This window comes from Symphalangus syndactylus, chromosome 4, assembly GCF_028878055.3.
Source record: "Symphalangus syndactylus isolate Jambi chromosome 4, NHGRI_mSymSyn1-v2.1_pri, whole genome shotgun sequence".
NCBI lineage: Eukaryota > Metazoa > Chordata > Mammalia > Primates > Hylobatidae > Symphalangus > Symphalangus syndactylus.
Window position 1 is genome coordinate 64,193,053 of NC_072426.2, and position 25,458 is coordinate 64,218,510.

General features: G+C 39.0%; 1 protein-coding gene across 1 annotated transcript in view; it reads right to left on the reverse strand.

Annotated features, from left to right (window-relative positions):
- LRIT3 (leucine rich repeat, Ig-like and transmembrane domains 3) overlaps positions 1–25,408 on the reverse strand; it is a 38,544-nt gene extending 13,136 nt beyond the window's left edge. Inside the window, exons 1-2 of the mRNA XM_055274870.2 lie at positions 21,901–25,408; positions 18,360–18,832 (exon numbers count right to left, since the gene is read on the reverse strand). Of these exons, the coding sequence (XP_055130845.1) occupies positions 18,360–18,832; positions 21,901–22,016 (589 nt within the window). The 5' untranslated portion in view covers positions 22,017–25,408. The remainder of the gene's footprint in view (positions 1–18,359; positions 18,833–21,900) is intronic.
- Between the last annotated feature and the right edge of the window lie 50 nt (positions 25,409–25,458).

Sequence of the window (25,458 nt, forward strand, 5' to 3'; positions counted from 1 at the left end):
TATATAATATGTATAGACTATTTCATACTTTGAAAACACTTCAACTTATGCCAGATTTTTTTCTTTATGTAATACTACCAATGCAAGTTACAAGTTGCTGTTTGCTTCCTATGTGGCAAAGACCGTGCTCGTCCAAAACTGCAGAGGCTCTGAGATTTGACCCTACTTTAGGGTGACCAACCTATTTCAGTTTGACAACAACTCATTTCAGTTTGCCCAGGACTTTCTTGCTTTTAGCACTGAGAGGTCCACATTCTGGGAAACTTCTCAGATACGGGCAAGTTTGCCTGCTATCGTTTCATGGATGTTGGTAGAAGACACAAGACTCCTGCTTAGGGTTGAAGGAGTTCATTGCTCACAGCACTGAAGGGAGACATCTTTATTATACTGGGTAGTAAGCATGCTTACCCTTTGCTCCGGAAGCAGATATATTTCTACTTCCAAAGCTGTTCTCTTGAAAAGATAGTGCAGAATAAAAGGTAATCCTTGAAAAGACAGTGCAGAATAAAAGGTAATCAATGTCTGCCTCTGCTCGCAAGACATGCAGAGATTCAGGAGATCAAAGAACAACAGCACTAAGCATCTGAAGGATGGACTGACTCAATCCTCACAAAAGCATGGGATAGCTAGTACTATTATCATCCCCATTTTAAAGATGAGAAAACCAAGGTTCAGGAAGCTTAAGGAATCTGCCCAGGGTCACACAATTGGACAGCCAGGATTTGAACTTCAGTATCCTAATCTTAAACCACCACGCTAGTTAAAGATTTTAACCACCCACCACGGTGGTTAAAGCTCTTAACCGCCATGTTATGCTTCATACCACCTCTGGAATCTGGTATTATTCTTCCAGTTTTACACCAAAGGAAGCCAAAACAGAAAGATATTACTATCTTGACTTTGTAAATGGCTTAGAATCCTATATCCCAGATTATTTTAGCATCCTAATCTAATACCCTTTCTATCATAACTCATCTCTTTGCCATCTAAAAACATTTAGAGTCATAGTGACAGTCATAAGTGCTATTATCTACAAATAAAAAAATGTCCAGGCACAATGGCTCACACCTGTAATCCCAACACTTTGTGAGGCTGAGGTGGGAAGATTGCTTGAGGTCGGGAGTTCAAGGCCAGCCTGTGCAACATGGTGAGATCCTGTCTCTACAAAAAATACAAAAATACAAAAATTAGCTGGGTATGGTGGCGGCACTTGCCTGTTGTCTCAGCTACCCAGGAGGCTGAGTTGGGGGGATCAACTGAGCCCAGGAGTCATGGTTTGCGCCACTGCACTGCAGCCTGGGTGACAAAGTGAGATACTCTTTCAAAATAAAATAAAATTTAAAAATGTTAAAGCAGCAGTATCTGGAGTATAAATGTTGACATAGGGAAAGATTTAAGAGCTATACAATGTTAACAATTTATTTCATGCTTTGAAATTATTAAAAAATGTATTAATGGTGAAAAAAATTCTTTAAAAAATTAATTTAACTGGTTATATATAAAAGTTATGTAAATATTTTTAAATCCTTCAAAAATAAAATGTCTATTTACTCCAGCTTGAAGCATCTAAGGTCAAAGGTACAATTTTTAAAACGTGAATAAAAATAGTGATCCAAGAACTGAATACATTTAAGTGTTTTTTTTCTTCTGAGGACAAAGGTAAGAGAACTCTCTCAAGTTAAACTGTTACTTGCACTGCATTCCTTCAAGGCAACACATCAACTACAATTACACTAATTTGCATTAATTAGTTTACTTTATATAACTATTCTTGGATGGGACAAGTGAACTTTATCCTTTCTAAAAGAATAGTATTTATATGCATCAGAATAGTTGGACTAAATGTACTATTTTTGTGTGAAAAGTAAGCAATAAATTTTTGTACAAAAGTTATTCTGAGGACTATAAGCCCTTGAAGGCAAAGACTATGCCTACTCAGCTTTGTGGAGACAACCGTGTTTAACAATTCAGTAGGGAAAGGAACACCTTTTTAATGAATGGTGCTGGAACAAGGGGACACGTATTTGCAAGCATATAAACCTCAACCCCTACTTTACACAATACTCCAAAACTATTTTGAGATGGATAATAGCTATAAGCCTAAGAGCTAAGAGTACACAGCTAAAAATTGAGTATAAAGGCTAACACTATAAGAAAATATCATATCTGTGATTTTGAGGTAGGCAAATATGTTTTAGATGATACACAGAAAGCACTAACTGTAAAAGAAAAAAACTAATGAATCAAATGTCATCAAAATGTAAACCTTTTTTTACCAAAGACACCAGGAAAAAATGAATAGGCAAGTCAGCCTTGGAGAAAACATTCACAATGCATATAACAGACAAAAGACTTATATTCAATAAAGAAAAGACAAATAGACCTTAAAAATTAAGCAAAAGATAGTTCATAAAGGAAGATATACAGTGACCCATAAGCAAATGAAAATCTGGCCAACACCATTAATAATCAGGGAAATGGAAATTAAAAACACATTGTGATACCACTTCCTGACCCACCCACTCCCCAGAATAGCTGAAATGGAAAAGACCAACAACATTAAGTGTTGGTGAGGATATGGAGCAACCAGACTGTCATGCAGTACTAGTGGGAATGTATAATGTTATACAGCCTCTTTGGAAAATGGGCAGTTTCCTTAAAAGTTATACATATAGCCATTCTTTTTTTCCTTTTTTTTTTCCACCCAGGATGGACTGCAGTGATGTGATCTCAATTCACCGCAACATCCGCCTCCCAGGTTTCTCCTACCTCACCTGAGTGGCTGGGACTATAGGCACGCACCACCACACCTGGCTAATTTTTGTATTTTTTAGTAGAGGTGGGGTTTTGCCACATTGACCAGGCTGGTCTCAAACTCCTGACTTCAAGTGATCTGCCTGCCTTGGCCTCCCAAAGTGTTGGGATTACAGGTGTGAGCCATGGCACCCAGCCATAGAGCCATTCTATAATCCAGCAATTTTAATCCTAGGAATTTATCCAAGAGAAATGAAAACATGTGCCACAAAAAGCTTTGTACAAGAATGTTAATTGCAGCTTAATTAATTATGGCCCCAAACTCAAAACAGCCCATGTGTCCAACATCAGGAGAAAGGATGAACAATTGCTTCATTCATACAATTGAATACAATTTTGCAATAATGAACTACCAATACATGCGACAGCATGGATGATTTTCAAAAACATGATGCTGAGTGAAAGAAGCCTGGCACAAAGGTGCATCTTATATGATTCCATTTACATAACATTCTAGAGCAGGCACAATTAACCTATAGTGATGAAAATTCAAATAGGTGAGGCAAGATTGGAAAGAAACACAGAACTTTCTGGGGTAATGGAAATACTCTGTATCTTGATGATGGTGTAAGTTATGTAAGGGTATACATTTAACAGAATTAAACAAACTGTAGACTTACAATCCTGCATTTCACCTATACAAAGTATACCTTAATATTTCCATTAAAAACAAGGTTTTAAAAAGTAAAGAGTGATGTCTTTGGAGATTAACTGTAAATTTGAAACTTGACTCTGCCAGCTATAGAAAGAGGGTGAGGATTAGAGCGCCCAGCAAGGCATAAACCTTACCTATGCGGATTTGTTTCCTGAAACCAAAAAAAGGGTGGGGCACATCTACAGAGATTGATAAGTGTTTTTTGAACTAAATTAACACCATTTTAGAATAGTCTGGAAATACTAGGGCTGCCACTGTCCTTCAGGCAAACTCCATTTCAAATAGGAAAAGAGCCCATGTTTACAACTCAGCAAATTTGGGTACAAGTTAAACAACACCCCCCCAAAAAAAGCATTTTATGCTTTATCCTACCACAGGCCTTTTTCTCCAAGACAAACAGTGTCAGGACTTACAGAATATGCCTGTATAAATATTTACTTAATCTTCAGAAAGAAGCCATGGAAATTTACCTGCATTGCAGAACAAAACCTGGTTTTATAGTTAATTCCAATGTTTATTTGCAAGGTAAAAGTTTAAGTTTTCATGGATACAATAAAGGACAATTTTACTAAGTTGATGTTTTTACTCCTGTAGAAGAGAAAGAGTAATTGAAAAGCCTCACCTTACGTAGGGAGACCCCCTGAAACTATTGCTACAGAATAAAAGATGAAATGCTCCTGATTATTATAAATACAAAATTGCATGCAGGATTGTGTAAAGACAATGCCAGGTTGGACTGCCAGAATGATCCAACAGCGTGTGATGTGCTTCCCCCTGCAGAGAGCCTATGAATGGATGGCAGTCAGGGAGGTTTCACATCACCAAGATTCCTATCTCAGAAAAGCAGATGTTCATAGCTCTGGGAATGGAATGTGACCCTGGTGGAGAGCCTATAAACGGACGCATGGCGGGGGGGGCGCCTGTCCATATGGATAAGATAGGGCTATAAACACCCTCATCTTGCCACAGCTCTTCTAGGCCTCTTTAGGGTGAAGGCATACTCCCTTCTGAGAATTTCTGGTTTAACTGGTTGTCTACCTTCACATCCTGTTTCTATGGATTGTTTGTAACCAGCTTTTGCTGCAACTGTTACTGCTGATTAATATCTTGCTAATCATAGGTTATGGAAAGACTGTGTTTCTGTTTTAAGGCTCTGTTAGAAATTACTGATGCACACGCTATATTGTAAATTCTTATCTCTGTATACTGTATTTCTGCATACAGATGTTATGTTAAAGAATTACTTCATCCCCATGTGACCATCTCATCTCATAATCAAATGACCCTAAATCCCTCACTAACCTAACCCCACCGTCACTAAACTTAATAATAAATGCTGGTATATCCAGTGCATTGGTGGTACCGTGGGACCAGAAGGCAGTGACCCCCCTGGACCCAGCTTTCACTATCTTGTGTGTGTCTATTACTTTTTGACCTGCCGATCCACCTGGGAACAAAGAAAGAGCCCCGTTGCATTGTGGGCTGCTGGCCAGATCCTGCAATATCTGGCGCCCATCTTTTGGAAAATTAGCTTATGTGCATGTCACAGTTGACACCTTTTCCAATTTCATCTGGGCTACCTGTCAAACCGGAGAAGCCACTTCTCATGTTAAAAAACATATGTTTTCATGTTTTGTGGTTATGGGAATTCCTAGTGAGCTCAAAACAGACAATGGCCCAGCCTATTGCAGTAAAGCTTTTAAAAATTTTCTTGATCAGTGGCATATTAAACATATTACTGGTATTCCTTATAACCCACAAGGCCAAGCTATTGTAGAAAGAAGTAAAAGAACTTTAAAATTACAATTACTTAAACAAAAAGAGGGGGATAAGGAGTTGTCTACCCCTCACATACAACTAAACTTGGCATTGCTCACGTTAAATGTTCTTAATATTCCTAAATCTAGTTCTGTTACTGCTGCCAAAAAACATTTCTTTGGTAACCATCCCATGGTAAACCAAGGAAGGGAAGTATGGTGGAAAGATGTTCAATCTAATATATGGTCAAAAGTGTCTATTTTAATGTGGGGAAGAGGCTACACTTGTGTTTCCCCAGGTGAGCATCATTCTCCTGTTTAGATTACTGCTAGACACCTGAAATTGTGTCCTGAAGATGCATGCAATGAGACAGAGAAATTTGCTGAAAAAACGCCACAGCACGAAACAACTAACACATCCAATTGTCAAAAAGAAGAAAATGACCACGCTAACTCCTTTACAACAGACAATCCAGTCAGCCATCCTGAACAACTTGTCTACAGCAATCCAGGTCCGGCTCAACCTCTGCCTCCTCCTGATGACACTGCTCCTTCTACCCTCTGTCACTCCACAGACTGTTAAAAACTATACATATTGGGCCTATATTCCTTTTCCTCCTCTTATTCGAGCCATGACGTGGATGGACACTCCCATTGACGTCTATGTTAATGATAGTATTTGGATGCCTGGTTCTGTAGATGATTGTTGTCCTGCCCAACCTTCAGAAGAAGGGACCCCTTTCAATATCACTTTAGGTTTTAGGTATCCACCTTTGTGCCTGGGACCCACTGATGGATGCTTCTCATTAGATATTCAAACTAAGGAGGTCACATTACCATCTGGTTACTCTGTCCCTCCTTTAGGACACTTGGTATCAGGGCTCTCATTAAAACCTCTAAGATCAAAATAGGAATCGCTGATTATATTCACACATCCCAATATAAGCCTTTAGGACCTGCGTGTCCTCTCAACTTGTCTTCAAATGCTGACAAATTAATATGGAAGGATTGTGTTAGTTCAGAGGGAACTGTGTTATTTAATTCTTCTCACTACACCATTGTTGATTGGGCTCCCAAAGGTCACATTACTAATGATTGCTCTCAGGGTCACAGAGATTGTCAACATTTTCTCTATGATATTACTTATCAAAAAAGTAATGACAACCCTCCCCTATTATATCATAGATTTAACTCCTTTTTTCCTTTTAAGTGGAAAGGGGCAGGGATTGCCCCTCCAAAGCCAAAGCTCATTGCTCCCCACTTAGGACCTGAACATTCAGAATTATGGAGATTAACCATAGCTATGACTGGTATGAGAGTTTGGGCTGGAGAAAGTGTTATAAGTAAATCCACCTTGTCACCCTGAAAACTAAGACAATGGATTGATGTACACTACTATTTCCACACAGCCAAAAATATCACTATGGCAATCATCAAAAGGTCAATTCAAAGATGGGACAGTAAAGATTATGAGGACTTATACCCCCACCGTTGCTAATGTCCCCCCACCACCTCTCATACAACCTATTCCCCCCACCCCACATTCACAAAAAAGAGTACCATCCCAAAATATATACACTATCTATATGGAGTCCAACAAAACTATACTACTTAAAAGTTGTGTTAAACCACCATATATGTTATTAGTAGGAAAGATGCACATTAGTTCAAAAACCAACATAATTATCTGTGTTAATTGTTACTTGTATACTTGTACTGACTCATCCTTTAATCAATATCATAGTATTTTAACAGTCAGAGCCAGAGAAGGTATTTGGCTCCCTGTAGCCTTACATAGGCCTTGGGAATCTTCCGCTTCTATCCGTGTTATTAATAATATTCTACAGAAAATTCTTAAAAGGAGTAAATGATTTATTTTTACATTAATTGCAGTAACAATGGGCTTGATTGCTGTTACGGCAACTGCTGCTACTGCTGGAGTTGCATTACATAAATCTATTTAAACTGCTCATTTTGTGGATAAATGGCAAAAAAATTCCACTCGTATGTGGAATTCTCAGTCAGGTATTGATCAAAAATTGGCCAATCAAATTAATGATCTAAGACAAACTATTATATGCATAGGAGATAGAATTATAAGTTTAGAACATAGATTACAAATGCAACGTGATTGGAATATTTCTGATTTTTTTATAACTCCGTTACAATATAATGAGTCTGTTCACAGTTGGGAATCAGTAAAACGCCATTTACAAGGAAGTGAAGATAATTTAAGTTTAGACATAAGCAAGCTAAAAGAACAGATTTTTGAGGCCTCTCAAGCACACTTAACTTCTTTACCCAGTGCTGAAGTTTTAGACAGTATCTCTGAGGGGTTATCTAATCTCAATCCCATTCAATGGGTAACATCTTTGGGAGGATCCACTATTGTTAATTTTGTTCTGTGTATAATTTGTGCTATTGGTTTATTGTTCATGTGTAAAATTGGAAAAAATATTCTTCAATCCAATCATGATCAGCACCAAGCTATGATTGCTATGGTTCATTTAAATCAGAGAAAATGGGGAGATGTAGGGAAAGCACCTGAAACTATTGCTATGGAATAAAAGATGAAATGCTCCTGATTATTGTAAATACAAAATTGCATGCAGGATTGTGTAAAGACAATGCCAGGTTGGACTGCCAGAACGAGCCAACAGCACGTGATGTGCTTCCCCCTGCAGAGACCCTATGAATGGATGGCAGTCAGGGAGGTTTCACATCACCAAGATTCCTATCTCAGAAAAGCAGATGTTCATAGCTCTGGGAATGGAATGCGACCCTGGTGGAGAGCCTATAAATGGATGCATGAGGGGCACCTGTCCATATGGATAAGATAGGGCTATAAACACCCTCATCTTGCCACAGCTCTTCTAGGCCTCTTTAAGGTGAAGGCATACTCCCTTCTGAGAATTTCTGGTCTAACCAGTTGTCTACCTTCACATCCTATTTCTATGGATTGTTTGTAACCAGCTTTTGCTGCAACTGTTACTGCTGATTAATATCTTGCTAATTATAGGTTATGGAAAGACTGTGTTTCTGTTTTAAGGCTCTGTTAGAAATTACTGATGCACACACTATATTGTAAATTCTTATCTCTGTATACTGTATTTCTGCATACAGATGTTATGTTAAAGAATTACTTCATCCCCATGTGACCATCTCATCTCATAATCAAATGACCCTAAATCCCTCACTAACCTACCCCCGCCCTCACTAAACTTAATAATAAATGCTGGTATATCCAGTGCATTGGTGGCACCGCGGGACCAGAAGGCGGTGACCCCCCTGGACCCAGCTTTCACTATCTTGTGTGTGTCTATTATTTTTTGACCTGCCGATCTGCCTGGGAACAAAGAAAGAGCCCCATTGCATTGCGGGCTGCTGGCCAGATCCCGCAATAATCTTAATTTTTTTATTACATAAACATATGGATGTAAAGTGATCAACAAAGTAATGCATATATGAAGAAAGGAACTCTGTTATTATATACTTCACATTACAAAGAAGGGGAGAAGGGCCTGGGTTCTGGAGCTGGATGGCCTGTCCTCAAAGCCCAGCTCCACCACTATGTGGTGAGTGAATTTGGGCAAGTGTCTTAACTTGTATCTCATTTTTTCATCTATAAAATGGGGATGAAGTGGTATTTACTACAGGGTTGATGTGAGACTAGAAGTTATATAGGTCGAGTATAAGAACCCGGCCTGGCATTGAGTAACTCCACCAAAATTAACTATTAGTATTATTATTAAAAATAGAACCTCTATCTGCTAACAATAATCAACACAGAGTAATAAAAATTAAATAAAAGCAGACTGTATCCCACTATAACAGCACAGAAGCAAATTCTACAGGACACCTGGAAAGATATAAATGCTATACTTAAACACTAAGTTCTAGAAAATCTGGGACTGGTTCTTATCACTATATTCAGTGATGCAACTAAAAGGCTCAAATATTGTTGGAATAACAAAAAGGCCAAACAAAGAAGTCTTTATAGGACACTCCCATCCCAGTCACAGTTTCTATAGTTAATTGTTGATCTAAAAGCATAATCTCAGAGACTGTAGACTTCGTATTCTAAAGGACTGCTACATGAAATATTTCATTTCTTCTCATTACAGTCCTGTGAACAAAATGGAGCAAACCCTGCCATCACCATTTTCCAAATGAAAAAACTGAGTTTTCTGTGCCTGATTTATCCACATCAATAAGTCCTCTCTTCTTCTCCTTTTGGGAACATATCAAACATGGCTTTTCTAAGGTCAGCTGCCATTCAACATGCTTCAAACTATCCTCTGTTATTTATTATCATGACTGTTTTTATCTTTATAAAAGTAATACATGATCATTGCAGAACATTTTGGATATATAGAAAAATGAAAACATGTCCCACTACCCAAAGAAAATAGCTAAACAGCTAGTGAATTTTTTTCAGTCTTTGTCTTTGCACATTTTTAAATAGTTATGGTAACACTTTTTATACAGTTACATAGCCTTGAATTAAAATTTAATGTTATACAAAAGTATTTTCAAGTTACTGCTTTTAAAAAATCTGGGCCCTAAAATGCAGTTAAAATTATTTGGGTAACTTCCCATGGACAGTAAAGTTTCATAACCCTTTCCCTTTGATCCCTAAATTCCCATCCAGATTTAACTCCCAAGGGAAAAATATGAATGTTCAATAATTGCTTCTTCATAGTAATGTTAGTAACTGATCATTAAAAAGTTGTTAATTGCAATTTCGTAATTGAATTTTATTTTCTACTATATTATTCCATTGGGTAATTCTATTAGAACCAAGAATTACTTGCCAGGAAACTTAGAAAAATAGATAGGGAAATAAAATCTTCTAGCTATTAATCTTACTCATAAGATTCAGATTGGTGGCTAAAATAAAGTAAATAAATACCACAGTGTAGGTTTACATGTGCCTATCAGTGTATATAATAACTCCACAAATAATCTGTTAAGTTAAACTAATATGATTTTATTCTCTAACTCATTCTACAATAGTACTTTTATTGTCTAACAGAAAATGATTAAAGGACTAGATGAACAGTTGGGAAAAACATGAACTAGCTATATAAGAAGAGATTATATGAGTTTTCCTCCTCCTACTTGGTTCTTATTAGTCATATTTTTAGTCTCATAAACACGAAATACATTGACATTTCAACAAAAGCAATGCTAAAGCCATGTGAGTGCTGTTACAGCACTTCCTTTTTTACAAATATATCTTTTACTTGTGCTTTATTTCAGCAAATATTTGATCATGTGATACTGGTCAGGAAGGATGTGTGGCACAAAGTTAGCATCTATGTTGTCTTGCACTCTAAAAGGCTTGTAAGTCATTTCACTGGCCAAATGCCCAGAAGTTCTTTCACCTTCCTGAGAAATATAACCTCTGCTGCAGCTATGATGAAAATAACTTGGGAATGGACAACACAGACTTATTGGGTGAAAAATGGAACAAAATTTTAGACATCAAACTGATTGATCAAAGCTTCAGGCTTGTGTCTCATACAAAAGATTACAATGCTTCACTGCCTACAGATACCCCTGAAAAGGGTCCAGTTCACTAATTTCAATCAGGCAATCACATGTTCTAGGCATTCACCATGTACAGAGCTCCATGCAAAACTCACTCGCTTTCTCTTTCTCTCGCTAGATAGATAGATAGATAGATAGATAGATAGATAGATACACACACGTGTGTGTGTGTGTGTGTATGAAGAGGAAGAGAGGAACTTACTGGTAGAAGGAGATTACATTTAAAGAACCGCAGAGAAGGTGGCTGGCAAGACGGCCAAATAGGAGCAGCTCCAGTCTGCAGCTCCCAGTGAGATCAACACAGAAGGCAGGTGATTTCCACATTTCCAACTGAGGTACCTGGCTCATCTCATTGGGGCTGGTTAGACAGTGGGTGCAGCCCACAGAAGGTGAGCCAAAGGAGGGTGGGGTGTTGCCTCACCCAGGAAGTGCAAGGGGTCGGGGAACTCCCTCCCCTAGCCAAGGGAAACCATGAGGAATTGTGCCATGAGGGACGGAGCACTCTAGCCCAGATACTACACTTTTCCCATGGTCTTTGCAACCCAAAGACCAGGAGATTCCCTCACATGCCTACACCACCCATGCCATAGTTTTCAAGCACAAAACTGGGTGGCTGTTTGGGCAGACACTGAGCTAGCTGCAGGAGTTTTTTTTCATACCCCAGTGGCGCCTGGAATGCCAGTGAGACAGAACTGTTCACTTCCTTGGAAAGGAACTGAAGCCAGGGACCCAAGTGTTCTAGCTCAGCAGATCCCACCCCCACAGAGCCCAGCAAGCTAAGATCCACTGGCTTGAAATTCTCGCTGCCAGCACAGCAGTCTGAAGTCAACCTGGAATGCTCCAGCTTGGTGGGAAGAGAGGCATCCACCATTACAGAGGCTTGAGTAGGTGGTTTTCTCCTCACAGTGTAAACAAAGCCACCGGGAAGTTCAAACTGGGCGGAGCCCACTGCAGCTGGGCAAAGCCACTGGAGTCAGACTGCCTCTCTAGATTCCTCCTCTCTGGGTGGGACATCTCTGAAAGAAAGGCAACAGCCCCAGTCAGGGGCTTATACATAAAATTCCCATCTCCCTGGGACACAGCACTTGGGGGAAGGGGTGGCTGTGGGCTCAGCTTCAGCAGACTTAAACATTCCTGCCTGCCGGCTCTGAAGAGAGCAGCAGATCTCTCAGCACAGCACTCAAGCTCTGCTAAAGAACAGACTGCCTTCTCAAGTGGGTCCCTGACCCCCATGCCTCCTGACTGGGAGACACCTCCCAGCAGGGGTCAACAGACAAATCATACAGGAGAGCTCTGGCTGGCATCTGGTGGGTGCCCCTCTGGGATGAAGCTTCCAGAGGAAGGAACAGGCAGCAATCTTTGCTGTTCTGCAGCCTGTGCTGGTGATACCCAGGCAAATAGGGTCTAGAGTGGACCTCCAGCAAATTCCAGCAGAGCCGCAGCAGAGGAGCCCGACTGTTAGAAGGAAAACTAACAAACAGAAAGGAATAGCATCAACAACAACAAAAAGGATGTTCACACAAAAACCCCATTCAAAGGTCACCAGCATCAAAGACCAAAAGTCAATAAATCCATGAAGATGAGAAAAAAACAGCACAAAAAGGCTGAAAATTCCAAAACCCAGAATGCATCTTCTCCTCCAAAGGATCACAACTCCTCACCAGCAAGGGAACAAAACTGGATGGAAAATGAGTTTGACAAATTGACAGAAGTAGGCTTCAGAAGATGGGTAATAACAAACTCCTCTGAGCTAAAGGAGCATGTCCTAACCCAATGCAAGGAAGCTAAGAATCTTGAAAAAAGGTTAAAGGAATTGCTAACTAGAATAATCAGTTTAGAGAAGAATATAAATGGCTTGATGGAGCTGAAAAACACAGCACGAGAACTTCGTGAAGCATACACAAGTATCAATAGCCAAATCCATCAAGTGGAAGAAAGGATATCAGAGATTGAAGATCAATTTAATGAAATAAAGCATGAAGACAAGATTAGAGAAGAAAGAATGAAAAGGAATGAACAAAGCCTTCAAGAAATATGGCACTATGTGAAAAGACCAAACCTACATTTTATTGGTGTACCTGAAATTGATGAGGAGAATGGAACCTAGTTGGAAAACACTCTGCAGGATATTATCCAGGAGAATATCCCCAACCTAGCAAGACAGACCAAGATTCAAATTCAGGAAATACAAAGAACACCTGTTGCTTAAGAAGAGCAACCCCAAGAAACATAATCGTCAGATTCACCAAGGTTGAAATGAAGGAAAAAATGTTAAGGGCAGCCAGAGAGAAAGGTCAGGTTACCCACAAAGGGAAGCCCATCAGACTAACAGCAGATCTCTCTGAAGAAACCCTACAAGCCAGAAGAGAGTGGGGGCCAATATTCAACATTCTTAAAGAAAAGAATTTTGAACCCAGAATTTCATATCCAGCCAAACTAAGTTTCATAAGCAAAGGAGAAATAAAATCCTTTACAGACAAGCAAATGCTGAGAGATTTTGTCACCACCAGGCCTGCCCTAAAAGAGCTCCTGAAGGAAGCACTAAATATGGAAAGGAAAATCCAGTACCAGCCACTGCAAAAACATACCAATTTGTAAAGATCATCAACACCATGAAGAAACTGCATCAACTAACAGGCAAAATAACCAGCTAGCATCATAATGATAGGATCAAATTCACACATAACAATATTAACCTTAAATGTAAATGGGCTAAATGCCCCAATTAAAAGACACAGACTGGCAAACTGGATAAAGAATCAAGACCTATTTGTGTGCTGTATTCAGGATACCCATCTCATGTGCAAAGACACACATAGGCTCAAAAATAAAGGGATGGAGGAATATTTATCAAGCAAATGGAAAGCAAAAAAAAAAAAAAAAAAAAAACCAGGGGCTGCAATCCTAGTCTCTGATAAAATAGACTTTAAACCAACAAAGATCAAAAGAGACAAAGAAGCCCATTACATAATGGTAAAGGGACCAACGCAACAAGAAGAGCTAACTATCCTAAATATATATACACCCAATACAGGAGCACCCAGATTCATAAAGCAAGTTCTTAGAGACTTACAAAGAGACAATAATAGTGGGAGACTCTAACACCCCACTGACACCCCACTGTCAATATTAGACAGATCAACAAGACAGAAAATTAACAAGGATATTCAGGACTTGAACTCAGCTCTGAACCAAGCAGACCTAATAGACATCTACAGAACTCTTCACCCCAAATCAACGGAATACACATCCTTCTCAGCACCACATCGCACTTATTCTAAAATTGACAACATAACTGGAAGTAAAAACACTCCTCAGCAAATGCAAAAGAATGGAAATCATAACAAACAGTCTCTCAGACCACAGTGCAATCAAATTAGAACTCAGGATTGGCCCGGCATGGTGGGTCACACCTGTAATCCCAGCACTTTGGGAGGCCGAGGCAGGAGGATCACAAGATCAGGAGTTCAAGACCAGCCTGGCCAATAAAGTGAAACCCCATCTGTACTAAAAATACAAAAAATGTGCCAGGTGTGGTGGTGGGCACCTGTAATCCCAGCTACTCGGGAGCCTGAGGCAGGAGAACTGCTTGAACCTGGGAGGTGAAAGTTGCAGTGAGCCGAGATAGTGCCATTACACTCCAGCCCGGGTGACAGTGCGAGACTCTGTCTCAAAAACAAAAAAGATCTAAGGTTTACAAAACTCACTCAAAACTGCACAACTACATGGAAACTGAACAACCTGCTCCTGAATGACCAATGGGTAAATAACGAAATTAAGGCAGAAATAAAAAAGTTCTTTGAAACCAATGAGAACAAAGACACAATGTACCAGAATCTCTGGGACACAGCAAAAGCAGTGTTTAGAGGGAAATTTATAGCACAAAATGCCCATAGGAGAAAGTGAGAAAGATCTAAAATTGACACCATAAAATCACAATTAAAAGAACTAGTGAAGCAAAAGCAAACAAATTCAAAAGCTAGCAGAAGACAAGAAATAACCAAGATCAGGGTAGAACTGAAGGAGATAGAGACATGAAAAACCCTTCAAAAAAAATCAGTGAATCCAGGAGGTTTTTTTTTTTTTTAAGATTAACAAAATAGACTGCTAGCAAGACTAATAAACAAGAAAAGAGAGAAGACTCAAATAGACTCAATAAAAAATGATAAAGGGATATAACCACTGACCCCGAAGAAATACAAACTACCATCAGAGAATACTATAAACACCTCTACGCAAATAAACTAGAAAATCTAGAAGAAATGGATAAATTCCTGGACACATACACCCTCCCAATACTAAACCAGGAAGAAGTTGAATCCCTGAATAGACAAATAACAAGTTCTGAAATTGAGGCAGTAATTAAATAGCCTACCAACCAAAAACAGCCCAGGACCAGATGGATTCACAGCTGAATTCTACCAGAGGTACCAGAGGTACAAAGAAAAAAAGAAAAAGAGGAACTCATTTTATGAGGCCAGCATCATCCTGCTACCAAAACCTGGCAGAGACACAACAAAAAAAGAAAATTTCAGGCCAATATCCCTGATGAACATTGACATGAAAATCCTCAATAAAATACTGGCAAACTGAATCCGGCAGCACATCAAAAAGCTTATCCACCACAATCAAGTCAGCTTCATCCCTGGGATGCAATGCTGGTTCAACATAACGCAAATCAATAAATGTAATCCATCACATAAACAGAACCAGTGACAAAAAACACATGATTATCTCAATAGTTGCAGAAAAGGCCTTCGATAAAATTCAACATCCTTTCATGCTAAAAACTCTCAATAAACTAGGTATTGATGGAATGTATCTCAAAATGATAAGCACTATTTATGACAAACCCACAGCCAACATCATACTGAATGGGCAAAAGCTGGAAGCCCTCTGAAAACCAGCACAAGATAAGGATGCCCTCTCTCACCACTCCTATTCAACACAGCATTGGAAGCTCTGGCCAGGGCAATCAGGCATAAGAAATAAAGGGTATTCAAATAGGAGGAGAGGAAGTCAAATGGTCTCTGTTTGCAGATGACGTGATTGTATATTTAGAAAACCCCATCATCTTAGCCAAAGCTGAAAAGCAACTTCAGCAAAGTCTCAGGATACAAAATCAATGTGCTAAAATCACAAGCATTTCTATACACCAATAATAGACAAACAGAGCCAAATCATGAGTGAATTCCCATTCGCAATTGGTAAAAAGAGAATAAAATACCTAGGCATACAATTAACAAAGGATGTGAAGGATCTCTTCAAGGAGAACTACAAACCACTGCTCAAGGAAATAAAAGAAGATACAAACAAATGGAAAAACATCCCATGCTCATGGATAGGAAGAATCAATATTGTGAAAATGGCCATACTGCCCAAAGTAATTTACAGATTCAATGCTATTCCCATCAAGTTACCATTGACTTTCTTCAAAGAATTAGGAAAAACTACCACTTTAAATTTCATTTGGGACCAAAAAAGAGCCCATATAGCCAAGACAGTCCTAAGCAAAAAGATCAAAGCTGGAGGCATCACGCTACCTGACTTCAAAATATACTACAAGGCTACAGTAACCAAAACAGCACAGTACTGGTACCAAAACAGATACATAGACCAATGGAACAGAACAGAGGTCTCAGAAATAACACCACACATTTACAACCATCTGATCTTTGACAAACCTGACAAAAACAAGCAATGGGGAAAGGATTCTCTATTTAATAAATGGGGTTGGGAAAATTGGCTAGCCATATACAGAAAACTGAAACTGGACCCTTTCCTTACACCTTATACAAAAATTAACTCAAGATGGATTAAAGACTTAAATGTAAGACCTAAAACCATAAAAACCCTAGAAGAAAACCTAGGCAATACCATTCAGGACATAGGCATGGGTAAAGACTTCATGACTAAAACACCAAAAAGCAATGGCAACAAAAGCCAAAATTGACAAATGGGATCTAATTAAACTAAAGAGCTTCTGCACAGCAAAAGAAACTATCATCAAAGTGATGAACAGACAACCTACAGAACGGGAGAAAATGTTTGCAATCTATCCATCTGACAAAGGGCTAATATCCAGAATCTACAAGGAACTTAAACAAATTTACAAGAAAAAAAAACAAACAACTCCATCAAAAAGTGGGCAGAGGATATGAACAGACACTTCTCAAAAGAAGACATTTATGCAACCAACAAACATATGAAAAAAAGCTCATCATCACTGGTTATTAGAGAAATGCAAATCAAAACCACAATGAGATATCATCTCACACCAGTTAGAATGGTGATCATTAAAAAGTCAGGAAACAACAGATGCTGGAGAGGATGTGGAGAAATAGGAACGCTTTTACACTGTTGGTAGGAGTATAAATTAGTTCAATCATTGTGGAAGACAGTGTGGCAATTCCTCAAGGACCTAGAACCAGAAATACCATTTGACCCAGCAATCCCATTACTGGGTATATACCCAAAGGATTATAAATCATTCTAGTATAAAGACACATGCACACGTATGTTTATTGCAGCACTATTCACAATAGCAAAGACTTCAAACCAAATGCCCATCAGTGACAGACTGGATAAAGAAAATGTGCCACATATACACCATGGAATACTATGCAGCCGTAAAAAAGGATGAGTTCATGTCCTTTGCAGGGATATGGACGAAAGTGGAAACCATCATTCTCAGCAAACTAACACAGAAACAGAAAACCAAACACTGCATGTTCTCACTCATAAGTGGGAGTTGAACAATCAGAACACAGGGACACAGGGAGGGGAACATCACACACCAGGGCCTGTTGTGGGGTAGGGGTCTAGGGGAGGGATAGCATTAGGAGAAATACCTAATGTAAATGACAAGTTGATGGGTGCAGCAAGCCACCACGGCATGTTTATACCTATGTAACAAACCTACACGTTCTGCACATAAAGTATAATAATAATAATAAAAAGAACCAGAGAAATACACATAGAACCTAAACAAGACCAAGTTCAAAATTCCAAAACTAGTCACAGCTAAACTAAGAGAACAAATCAGTTAGCAGACCCTTCAGGGGCCAGTAAAATAACTGGTGTTTCCACCATTTCTTTTTAGATTAAGGAAATTTAGAAGCTATTCTTCCTAACTAATGAAGCCACTGCTATCGCATAAAGATGCCAGTGCCCCTCTCCTGCTCCTGAAGAACCTAATGAAGAGTTGAAAAGCAAACTGAGCAGAACTTTGTACCAGAGTATGGAGCAATGCTGTGCTCACAAGAGTCTATGCAGGTTGGTGGATTCTGTCTCTCAGCTGGAGGCTCTAAGAGAAATGGTCCTCTCTCCATTTATGACCAAGTTCTCCTCCACTTTTCCACACATGTATGTATACACATGTGTGCACACACACACAGCCCTTATACCTTACACAGGAGAAAGAGGTAACTTGACCTAGGTTAACTAATAAGGTACTATTCCACTAAAAGTGCAATTACAGAGTAAAAAGTCAAATCCAATAAATTTTAAAAGACTGGACAACAAAAGCTATGCATAGCAAAGTATCTATAGATGAAAAGCCCAGAGGCTTGCGAGCTTACCAAGAATAATCCTGCTTGGGGAAAGGTCCAGGACTCCAGAAGGTGTTGTAACTAAATGAGACCAGCTCTCCAGGAAATCTGGTGGCAATGTGGTGAGTCTGTTGCTTGATAAATCCAAGTAGGCAAGGTTCTTCAGATACCTGAGCGCCTCATTTGGCACACTGGTTAGTTTGTTATTGTGCAAGTCCAGGGTCCTCAAAAGGGGCATGTCCAGCAGAGATGCCCAAGGGAAAGCAGCCAGAGAATTCCCATCCAAGCGCAACTCATGCAGTTGCTTCAGGTTGTAAAAGCTGCTGACGTCAATGCTGGCCACAGAATTGTAAGTCACCCAGAGATACTGGAGCTCCACCAGGTAATAGAAGGCCTCCGCGGAGATTCTGCGGATGACAGTCTTCTCTATGCGAAGCTTCACAGTGTCCACGGGGAGGTTCGCAGGCAGCTCGTTCATATCCATGTCATTACATAGCACCAACCTAGTGTCACAACATGAGCAATGTGAGGAAACTCACTTTCCAATACCCATTTGAAAAAAATACTTCTCATTTGAAAAATGTATCAATTTTCAGCCGGGCAGTGGCTCATGCCTGTAATCGCAGCACTTTGGGAGGCCAAGGAGGGCCTTGGTTCAAATCTAACCAAGGTCTAAGGTCGGCCACCTCCTCTGTGGCCATGGAAAACCACTTCACCAGTGTCTCAACCTCATTTTCCCATATGGCATTGTTATGGATGATTAATTACAATGGATGTAAAACTCTACAACTTCCTGGCACAAAATATGTACTCAGTAGGTATTTGCTGCTACTGTCAACAACCTCGGTTTTACATGGAAAGTAACTGAGGCCCACCAACATTCAGTAACTTCCCAAGGTCACCCAGCTAGTGGGTTTCACAGCCACCTTTCAAAACCACTTCTGTCCAACTTAAAGTGCACCTCTTTAGGAAATGGCCCATTTTAAAAGAACCCCCTGTTAAAATAATAAATCAATCCTTGTTCAGAGAACAATTTATTTAGGTGAAAAAAAAAGTGTTCACAGTACATGTTTAAAGTTGAGCTCTGTTTTAATAACATTACTTGCACATTGCTTTCTGCCTGAGGAATAAACCAGAAACTAGGAGTTGACCTTGAGCAAGTCACATTTTGATCTTGTTTGTTGGCACATATAAAACAGGCATAGAAAAACAACACTGTCCCAGCTGGGCAATGTGGCTCATGGCTGTAATCCCAGCACTTTGGGAGGTCAAGGTGGGCAGATCACCTGAGGTCAGAAGTTTGAGACCAACCTGGTCAACATGGGAAACCCCGACTCCACTAAAAATACAAAAATTAGCCAGGTGTGGTGGTAGGTGCCTGTAATCCCAGCTACTCAGGAGGCGGAGGTGGGAGAATCACTTGAACCTGGGAAGCAGAGGTTGCAGTCAGCCAAGATCATGCCATTGCACTCCAGCCTGGGTGACAGAGTGAGACTCCATCTCAAAATAGAAAAAAAAAAAAAAAAGAAAGAAAGAAAAACAACACTGTTCCATGTGTAAATTTAAAGTATGAGGAATCTGAGAATTTAGATTCATTTTAGCCTGGAAAAAGACTTATGTCCTATGAGATACTCATCTGAATTACGAAAAATAAACAACAAGAAGTTTTGCAAAGCATCATCTAAATTATAGCACACTATAAATTTAGTAAATAATTACAATAAAATAACCCTTTAGTGAAACACATGACATTAAATCAGTGGATTTGAAAAACCAGCTCATAATGTATACACACGTAAGCAGCATAAAGCTGCAATGTAGTGGTAGTGTTATGCCCTTTCTATAACTTCAGGAGAAGACCTCATGGAATCTTTGAAATCCTGTAGGGGTATCTCTTACTTTTCATCTCTATTTTGTATCACAGATTTCAGAACTACTTTATACCAGAATGGTAGCAGTTTCTACTCATTAAGAAAGTATTGGCCGGGTGTGGTGGCTCACGCCTATAATACCAGCACTTTGGAAGGCCGAGGTGGGTGGATTACCTGAGGTCAGGAGTTCGAGACCACCCTGGCCAACATGGTGAAACCCCGTCTCTACTAAAAATACAAAAACTAGCCGGGCATGGTGGCACACGCCTGTAATCCCAGCTCCTTGGGAGGCTGAGGCAGAATTGCTTGAGCCCAGGAGATGGAGGTTGCAGTGAGCCGAGATTGTGCCACTGCACTCCAGCCTGGCTGACAAAGCGAGACTCTGTCTCAAAAAAATAAATAAATAAAATAAGTATCTCAGCATGCTATCATAGAAGAAAGCCTAGTTTGTACGCTAAAAGATCTAGCATCTTTATGAACTTAGTTACTATATCAACACAATTATATGATCCAGGACAAGTAATTTGGTCTCCATACAGTTTAGTTTCTTCACTTATAAACTGACAAGGGGTTGAACTAGATTATTTCTTGCTAGGCCTAATATTCTATAATTTTTATAAAATCCATCAATAATGGGGTCACCACAAAGAAGGAAACATTTCTGTGATAGTTTCTCAAAAGTACCCTGGCCTGATCCTTCACTGCTGCACGTCCCTGGACAAGTAGGCCTTTAACTTGCTACATTCTCTTCATTGTCTTTAACCACCCAGTGAATATCTCAAAAAATACCAAGAATTGGTTAACTAAAGTTTATACAATAACAAGATAAGCTTTTCACAAATACGTCTTAGTTATTATTATTTATTTGTTTAAAGTTATAAGACATAAATTGGGCAACTCTTTTAACAAATTATTTTATCTGAGACACCGTTTACTTCAACCAAGTCACAAATAACCTGATTTTCTTATTAAATACCCTCTCAAAAAAAAATTCAAGTTCCACTGTGTTTAGCTAGCAAGAGTTCTGTTTTGCATTTAACATATCTAAAAGGCCTCATGCACATTACAAGTAAATAACTCTTCTCACTACACAAGTAGATGCTAAAGCAACCTAGAGATTGAATAACTTCTGTGAGATCCTACAGTGTCTGCAACAGACAGTATCTTTTTCAATCTTCTTTATTTTGTAAATTCCATCAGCTTAAAATGAAAAATTCCAACTATTAACCTCTCTAACTTCACTCTTGAGATCTTTCTTTCTGCCATTCAATTGGCATGAATAATTCTCAAAGGAAGTGGAGAGCCATGAAAGCAAAGGATCTGAGCATGTCACAGAGCTCCTGTTCAGCCTGCCCTCTTAGCCTTTCTATAATCAAGGGCTGAGCTGGCCACGCACTTTTAAATGGTTTGATGTCAAGCAACAATTTGCGAACATGAGCATAATAAAAATTTTGGAACACAGAATGTGTTTAGAAATTTCCAATAACTTGAGAGACCTTTGAGAGTTAAACTACTCAAAATTAAAACAGTGAAGGAGTAGGTGACCAGTATTAACACAATTAAGTTAAAGCTTATGGACACTAAACATTCTCTTCTGCGATTTCTGATCCCCAAACATTTGCTTTCAAAAGTAGGCTTTCTTGTTTGGGTCCTTTTTGTCAAAATAATGAGAACACTTAGTAACAAGCAGAGGAGCATACCTTGATCCTGAGCCGTCATTTCTGCCATGATAATCACAGGTGCACTGTGAAGGACATGAACAGCCCACTCCTTCCAAACAGCTAAGGACAATGCACAGACATGCAAAGAGATGCATTGCTCCTTTTAGAGGTTATTTAAACAAAAGATGAAAACCGAATCCTAAGCATTCAGAAACTGGTATGCCTGGAATACAAACAGCCATTTAGTAACAGCAGATTACACGGGATTAGCTGAGATCTGTAGCTACTTAACCTTCAAGTGTATCTTGCAGGAGATCAATTGATCCAGCCTTTGAATACAGTTTCAACAAAGTAACACATTCTATGGAAAATGAAAATCAAACACATGACAAGCAATTTCAATAGTTACCCATATCTAGATTTGCAAGAAAATGCCTATTAAATCCGTTTCCTCTGGATGTACTTGCCACTACACCTTAAAAATATACTTAATGTTAAAAATAATTCAGTCTTGGCAGATGCAAGAAAATTCTGTAGCTTATTTACATGTTACAACATTATAAAATGTTTTGCGTTTGGTTTTTGCCAGCATGCATTACTAATTCAGTTTTACAAAATTTAGTTTTAAAAATAGAAGCACATGACATAAAAATGATTTAGAAAAGAGTTATCGATGTTGCCACATACTGGCTATCTCTAAAAGTAAAGTAAAACAAGTCAGTTACATAGATTTTATAGGGAAAACGCTTCAACCCACTACTGATGTGGCAGGACTAAGTTCTCCAATGAGAACGTGTTCTGAGACTCTTCCAGGTCATCTCAGTGTGTGGAAGGTTTATCCCAGCACGTTTATTTTTAATGCAGGCAACTATCTCTGTTCAGTAATTTCCCAAGTTATCAGCATCAAAGCCATATTTGAAGATCAACTCTAATTATTTCAGCTATATTAGACTCTGTCAGAAAATAAAAATTAAATGTAATTAAATTTAAAACTATCTCCACACTCATAAAGTGGAGAATCCACAGGGACAATCAAGGATTTAAGTAATAAATGTATGTCATTTAACCTTCTTAGTGGCTGCTTCTAACCATCCTTTCTAACTAAAAACTTTTTTAAAAGAAAATTAATTCTATAAAAATAAGCATATTACAGAAAATGTTATTTAAAACTAATAGAATGTATATAAAAACCATAGAGTCTGAAAAACTGTGCTCAATTAAAATAAAATACTGCAGGTTTTCAGATTCTGCACAACTCGTTTGTTCATCAAATAGTTACTGAGTACTTATTCTCTGCTGGGCACTGAGGGGTACAAAGATGAATAAGACAGTTATTACACATAAGGAACTCACACGATAAAGGGAGGAACAGACTACTAAAGAAGCACGAGAAAAGAGCATCAAACCCAGCCTGTTAGTCAAGCAAGACTTCCTAGGGTGGGTGGTGCCTGGCTGCCTTTTACAGGGTGCAAGACGATGTATTATGGGAAAATCCAGAAAGTCACATTGCAAGCAAAGGGAATAGTGGGAACAAAGGGAGGGAAGTGAGAAACAGTGTATTGGCCTCAGAGGATTTAAAGCACTTCTTGTTGCTCAGGCATAAGATTTTGAGGCAGGAAGTTAAAAAAGATAAAGCTGGAGAGATAAGTGGGGGTGAAGTTATCAAGGAAACCCTTAGATTCCCTATGGAGAGCTTACTCTCAGCCTAAAGGCAATGGGAGCAATAAAAGTTAGGCTTGGGAGTGGCATATAAGCTTATTCTTTTAGGAAGAATTCTCTGGCAGCTGTGTGGAGAAAAGGTTTAGACAGAGCAAGCAAGAAGAAAGGAGGAGGCTTCTAGATAGAACAAGCAAGAAGAAAGGAGGAGGCTTCAGGTGGATGTCTGTGGTTATAGTCCAGGTGAGCAGCCATTCAGCTACAGCCTTGACTGCTGTGCTGGTAATAGTTAGGATCATGCAGCTTCAGGAAACATCCAGGAGACAGAAATGATTGATTAGATGTAAGAATGAAGAAGGGATTTAAAAACAACCCTAAGGTTTCCCAGTGCTGGAGATGCAGTGAGAGGTGGTGGCCTCGAGTTTTTGAGCACAAGAGGAAAAAGAAATAGGATGAGTAAAGCTCTGATCGCCAAGTGACCAAGAGTTTTTGAATCATTAATTTCATGGATGTTATGACTTACATGGAAGCAAGATGTGCCAAATTGAGCATAGAAATGCTGTTTAAAGATAAAAACATCAGAAATTAACAAACTAAGAGGTCAGAGGGAACTATGTAACCAAAGCCAGGTCTTCCTAGTTTTATCGTATAAGCAAATTAAAAAATAAATAATATAGCATTGAAATATAATTACTGTACACTGTTGAGGTCCTTTATATTTGAGGCAAAGTTGCTTCTTGCTTATTGCTGGAAATGAGTTCATGGCCTTGCAAACTGGAACTCCGAGTCCATTTTTCTAGACATTATTACAGAAGTTGTCCTGGACTTTTAATGGCTCTGGGACTTTGGGAGCAGATTTCACTATGCTTTCCCTGTAAAGAGGCTCGGCTACAATAGACAGGATGAGCAAAGAGCTAGTGACACAAAGCATTCAGAACTCTCTCGGAACACTAGACATTTTAATTTGGCCATGAAGAGAGACAAAAAGCTGAAAAGTCCCTTTTGAAGTATGTTAAAGAGGGCCTTGAAAATCCAGCTGAGGGGTTTATACTTACTTGGTGGGTGAGTGAAGGTTTTTAGCCAAAGAATTTGGGCATTGGAACTTTTTTTTTTTTTTTTTTGAGACGGAGTCTCGCTCTGTCGCCCAGGCTGGAGTGCAGTGGCGCAATCTCGGCTCACTGCAAGCTCCGCCGCCCGGGTTCACGCCATTCTCCTGCCTCAGCCTTTCCGAGTAGCTGGGACTACAGGCGCCCGCCACCACGCCCGGCTAATTTTTTTGTATTTTTAGAACTTTATTTTTAAAAGATTAGCTATGAAATTGTATTGATTGCGGTTGTATTGTATGAATTGATTGCAGTGGGAAAGTCAGAGAGTTAGGAGATAAGGTAGATTACTATAACAGTTTACCTTTCCATATACGTAGAGGACTATACACATAAAACTAATACCTGTATTTTACTTAATATGTAGCCAAAGGTGCTAAAGAGACAATTTACAGGAAGAAAAAATAGACATTAAAAAATACAATATGCAAAGATACACAGCCTCACTAGCAGTTAAAGAAATGTGAAATAAAATGACTTTAAGTTAGAGTATATAACTCATAATTTAAATATATACAGCACTATTAGCAGGAATATGCAGTGAAAAGCTCACTTAGACACTGCCAGTATCAGTGTAAACTAATTCAATCTTTCCAGAAAGGAAGCTAGCAAAAATAATAGTGTTTTTGTATTTGTATCCCGTATTTCTAGTCTGAAAAGAAACATTCAAATAGAATAACTTCTCCCAAAGAAAAAATATGTTTGCACTGAAATATTTTCAGTGGTATATCCATGAAACTAAAAACTGGAAAGCAATTTAAATGTCTACTATTTAAACAATGGTATTTTGTACTATGCTTAACAGTCATTTAGAATGACAAATATGTGAGTCTACAAA